At 38.4% G+C, this 6,000-nt stretch overlaps 1 protein-coding gene across 1 annotated transcript in view; it reads left to right on the forward strand.

Annotated features, from left to right (window-relative positions):
* The window catches only part of CEP112 (centrosomal protein 112), a 429,834-nt gene that overhangs the window by 241,508 nt on the left and 182,326 nt on the right, over window positions 1-6,000 (forward strand). The window contains exon 19 of the mRNA XM_049768363.1: window positions 3,654-3,884. Within this exon, the coding sequence (XP_049624320.1) occupies window positions 3,654-3,884 (231 nt within the window). The remainder of the gene's footprint in view (window positions 1-3,653; window positions 3,885-6,000) is intronic.

Below are 6,000 nucleotides of genomic sequence, written 5' to 3' on the forward strand. Positions count from 1 at the left end.
CATTTTCTTAGTTCAGCTATTTTTCCTTTTCATCTACACTTGATCCTTGCTGGCATACACAGTCTTTTAGCTTGCACTAGCCTTCACTGCAACTTGGCTATTGAATATTTTCTTTTCTACTCCTTGATGACTCGATTCTAAACAATTTCCTTCGGATTTCTGTATCTTTGTTCAGAAGTGAGTTGGCCTATGAATTTTATTTCCTCTTACTTATTCTTGCCATCATTTGGTAACGACGTGATGAGCTCTGAAATAATTTGCGAGTATTTGTTTCTCTCCTCTCTGGAAGCAGTTGTTAAAAGCTCAGCTGATCTGCCTCTGGAGATTTTTTTAGAACTTACCAACATAATGAACAGAGCTTACCGTTTCCTGTGTGGGGAGATTTTTAACTGTTTCCAATTTCTTTGATTACATTGTTTAGGCATTCTGTGCCCTTGCTTGGTATTTATTTTCTACTCTCCTGGGGCTCTGTCTGTTGTATTCAGTTATTGACATATTTTTTAGATGACAGTCTTCCTCCACAGCCCCCACCCCACCCCCTGCAGAGAGCATCCTGGTCCACTGGTCACACCCAATAGTGCTTCAGGACCCACCAATACCAGAGTCCAGCTCAGGATCTTGCTGATCTTGCCAAATATGCAGGCATGTGCCCCACCAATATGAAATATCTCCCTCATTCTGACATTTTTGTAACACTAATTTATTATCTTCAATCTCTAGTGGATCCAATGTTTTCCTTTCTTTAAAAAATATTTTATCTAAGTACTGGTTTGTTACAAGGTTGTTCATAATACAGTTGGGTTTTTTTTTTTTTCCATGATTACAAAGTTGTTCATGATTGAATTTCAATCATACAGTGTATAACACCCTTCACCAGTGGAAGCAAAGATTAACAAAAATGGGATTACATTAAAATAAGAAGCTTCTGTACCTCAAAGGAAATGGTGACTGGGATACAAAGAGTATCCATGGAATGGGAAAGTCTATTCACCCAGTACCCATCTGATAAGGGATTGATATCTAAGGAACCGCTTAGCCAGTAGAGCTTAGCAAGTTTGTCCTTTTTTAATTGTTAATATTATCCTTTCCATCTCTTATTGAATCACTGAATTATCATGACACTGTTTCAAGCATATACTGTTCCAATACCAGTGTCCTCTTCCCTCCATCAATTTCTCCAGTTTTACACCCACCACCCTCCTAGACATTTTTTTTTCATCTATTTTCCTTTTTGGGGGGGGTTTGGGTTTTGGTTTATACCCAGAAGTGCCCATGAGTTACTCTTGGCTCTGTGCTCAGAAATCACTACTGGCAGGGATGGGGACCATATGGGATGCCAGGATTCAACCGGGGTTCATCCTGTGTTGGCTGCATACAAGGCAAATGCCTTACCACTGTGCTATAGCTCTGGCCCCTTTTAGGCACTGTGATTTGCAATACTGTTACTAAAAGCATATCAAGAATATCACATTACCTCAAGTTTTCCCAAAACACTTGTTGAAGCTTTCCTTACTTCCTTTTTTTCTTCTTTATTAAATATTAGCTTCTGGCTTTAGATGTCAAATCTTATTTCATTTATTTGAGGGTCCATCTTTATTCTGATACCATACTGTTTTACTCATGACTGCTTTGTAGTATAATTTGAAATTGGAGAGTGATGCCACCCTTCTTCTTTTTCCCAAAATTTGCTTTTTATATGATTGTATTTTTTCTAAGTAATTAATAATACTTCCATAGTTTTATTTTAATTCCTGATAGTATGTGTTCCTTCTTCATTCCTTCATTAGTCTTATCACAAATTGTTTTGTAACTTTTTGTTGCTTCCTCTGCTGATAATTTGCCTTTTAAAAATTAACAGCAGGGCCTGAAGAAATAGTATAGTGGGTAGGGAGCTCATCTGGGCAGTTGACCCAGGTTTGGTCCCCAGCATCCCATATGATCTCCTGAGCCCTGCTAATAAACAAATAAAATAGCTAGTAGTTATTTTGTTTTTTCTTCAATTTATCTTTATTCTTCAGGATTTGTTAATTGTATTACTAACAGTTTCTTGTAATTAGACATGATAGCCCTTTATGATTAGGAAAATTCCATCAAAATATTAGATATAATCAAAATTTTAAAGTAGCAAGAACAAATTAGCCCTGCCTGTTTTGCTCAGGCCTCATTTTGATCTAAAATAATATTGTCATGAAGAGTCTTGTGTATCCTGCTTAACATCTTTTCTAAATTTTTAAGAAGAATGAGCTACTTAAACTGTGTGTTTTATTTATTTTAGTTGTAGTGGGATAAGCTGTGTATTTAAAGTTTTGAACACTCTAGAGCAGGGGTCCTCAGACTTTTTAAACAGGGGCCAATTCGCTGTCCCTCAGACCATTGGAGGGTCTGACTATAGTAAAAACAAAACTTATGAACGAATTCTTATGCACACTGCATATATCTTATTTTGCAATGAAGAAACAAAACAGATACAAATACAATATGTGGCCCGCGGGCCATAGTTTGAGGACCACTGCTCTAGAGATATGTTTTAACTTTAAAAACTTATTTTAGTCACTGTCATTTACTTTAATAAAAGGATGTAATGAATAAACAGCCCAACACTCTAGCCACTACCAGTATGCCTGTTTCCCTACATCACCTTCTCAGGAATACCCTCACTCTCCTCTTTGTCCCCCATTTTACTCAACCCAACAGTGAGTTTAGTTCTATAGGCAAGCTCTTAGATTCTGCTTCTCTTGGTCTTTTGACATTCCCCCTACTATACTTCTTTATACCCTACCTGTGAGAGAAAGCATTATGCGTCTGTTTCTTTCTTCTGTCTAAATTAATGTGGTACGATACCCTCTACTTGACAGAAAATCATTCTGGTTTTGCTTCTCACTGGCAGGCATCTGAAAATGTCTCTGTAATGTGTGTTGTGGACAAAAAGTCTGTAGTGTTCTGAAGAGGTAGTTCAGTGGATAGGGCTCTTGCCTTGCATATAGCTAACCTAGATTCGGTTTCTGGCACCTCAGAGAGTCCTCTGACTCTCCTACCTGGAGTGATCCCTGTGTGTAACTGAAAACAACAATAAAAAACAAATAAAAATAAAAATGAGAACAAATTAAAAATAAATGAAAAATACAAGAGTGAACCCTAAATGAATCTTAGAAATTTCACACTGATAAAAATAAATATAAATATAAAGTGATGAATATCACACTATATCTATATATTTTTATGGTATTTGGTAGGAGATGCCATCCCCAACAGTGCTCACTCCTGGCTCTGCTCTCAGGGCTCACTCCTGGCAGGGATTCAGGAGGCTACATGAGATGCCAAGGAGAGAACAAAGATCACCAAAGTGAAAATCAAGCACTCTACCTACTGGCCGTTAATATTCCATGTAAACAGACATTTGTAAATCCATTCATCTAGATGTTTAGAAACACACACACACACACACACACACACACACACACACAAAATCTGCTATGTTACCATGTTCTATGTAAAATTTACCTCTGAACTGGAAAAGTGGTATAGGATTGGAAGAAAAGGAAAGGATGGTTCAGAAAGGAAGGCAATTTTGTTGTGGTTGTTGGCCTTTTGCATTTCATCCTTTGTGATTTTCCTTTTCATATCCTTTTCCCTTTTGCCCCCTTTTTTTAAAGGTGATTGCTGACATGGAGAGCCAGGTTCACAAGTTGCGAGAGGAGCTGATTCACGTGAACTCACAGAGGAAGCAGCAGCTGGTGGAGCTGGGTCTCCTTCGTGAAGAGGAGAAACAGAGGACCGCCAGGGACCATGAGAACACCATCCACAAACTGAAGGCAGAGTCAGAGAAGATGAAAATAGAGCTGAAGAAGACGCACGCTGCAGAGACTGAGATGACGCTAGAGAAGGTGAGTTGTCCACCTGCAAGGAAAGCAGGGTTCAAACGTACCACTGTGCCCCAAAGTGTTAGACCCAGGAACATCCCCTCTGTAGTCAGCCAGCTCTTCAACTGAGCAATTTGCGCTTCCTGATGCATATCTAAGCATCCCTATCCTAATTTGGGATTCAGGGGGTGGAGGCGGTCCTAACTTCTCTCTTGAATTTCATAGAAAGGTTAATATGGACTACCCCATTTTTTATTAGCGAAATAAAATCACAGTGTGATCAAACTGTATTATAGTCTGGTAAATATCTCATCAGGAGGCTTGATAACTGTTAGGCTAGAGTTTTCTAGGTTCTACTAAACCTCAGATCTTTCCTAAGTTCTATAAATATGTCTAGGCTTTTTGGTAACATAAATGGCGAATGATTGAGATTATTTGAGATTAGAAAAATTGGATTAATTTATATTCCAGGTTACAATTCTCAAATATTTTTCTCTTTATTTCTGGGAAAGTTAATAATTAAGTGGGAAGTAGAAACTACTCTTAATCCTGAGAACTGTAGATTGTCCCTGGAGTTCCTTCCAAATCAATCTACTATAGAGAAATACTATAGTGGGTAGTGTGTTTGTCTTGCTTGCACTGATATAGGTTCAATTCCCAGCACAATATATGGTTCCCTGAGCACAGAACCAGGAGTAAGTCATTGACTCTATGTACTAGGACCCCAAAGCAATAACAGTAAGGTCAATCTATATGTTGGGGTTAAGACACATAGTAGTCAAATATTGAAATTCTTGAAAAATATTTAAGAATATCGTGATTTCTACATTTTTCAATTTCTTTGTCATTATCTAAGTAATTTGAATTTTTCATAGAGCACCTCCAGTGATGCATCATGAGTTCATAAGCCTAATGCATCACCAATAAATTGAAAGGGTTCTTGGGGGGGGGTACGTGTTAGGTTTTGAAAAGGGTGACATGATCTGGCTCTTACTTCCATGATGTTCTTCAACTGCCATGCTGAAGAAGAACAGTGCTGGGGGTGGGGGAGGATGTTGGGAGATGGGTCAAAGACTGTCACATCATGTAGCACAAACACAACCGGCTCAGGCTAGTGAATAGTTGTGAGGTCAGGAACTGAACACATTAGATTTCTTTACTTGAAGCAAAACTGAGGTTAGTAATAGTGTGACTGTGGGAGGAGAAGGTGAACAGCCCAGCATAGTTCCAGGTGGGCAGGTGGAATCTTCTGTGATGAAATGGAGCAGTTTGCAAGAGCAGCAGTTTGGCCACTTGGGCCATGTCAGGAGTGAGATGCCTTGTGTGGATGCTACTAAGGAACTTTGGGGCAATCATCCCATAATAGTACCAAATAAAAACAGCTTCAGGAATTAGGAATGTGTCTTTCTATGGAATATTCTTATGCTTTTGAGTAACAGTAGACATGAAGAGTGACCATGGTGTTACACTTTCCATATCTGGTTATAATTCTTCCATTTTGTCTGGGTGCCAGTCAATTCTGCCAACAATTCAAAGGGTTTTTCTCCTCAAATTTTTATTTAGGTACCTTGATTTATGGTACTGTTACTATAAAGTTTGAAGCACGTAGTGTCCCAGTACCACCCCCTCTACCACGGTGTCAGCATCCCCCTGAAGTGTCTCAGGAGCCCTTCTGACCTTTCCTCTCCTCTGCCCTCTTGGTAAACTTAGTTCTCCTAAGATTATTGTAGATTCCAGTGCTATCAGCCAATTGTTTTTCCCTTGCTATGTGTCTTTATGTCACACATATGAGATCATTCTGTCTTTCTCCTTCCAAATAACTTCCCTTACCCTTTGGTTTGATCTGTGTATTGAGAGTTGCATGACTATCTTTTCATATAGCTGAGTATTAGTTCACTGTATATATATATATATATATATATATATATATATATACATATATACTACGCATCTATTTATCATGCATCTATTCTTAGGCTCTTGTTTATTTCCAGATATTGGCTATCATGAATAGTGCAGCAGTGGACATAATACAAATGTCTTTGTGAGAACATTTTTAGGCCCCTGGGTAGATGCCAGGAAATAGAATTTTGAGTCATATGGAAACTCAGTTTTAATTTTATTCGCTTCTTGGTTGTTT

The sequence above is a fragment of the Suncus etruscus genome, chromosome 1 (genome assembly GCF_024139225.1).
Source record: "Suncus etruscus isolate mSunEtr1 chromosome 1, mSunEtr1.pri.cur, whole genome shotgun sequence".
Classification (NCBI taxonomy): domain Eukaryota; kingdom Metazoa; phylum Chordata; class Mammalia; order Eulipotyphla; family Soricidae; genus Suncus; species Suncus etruscus.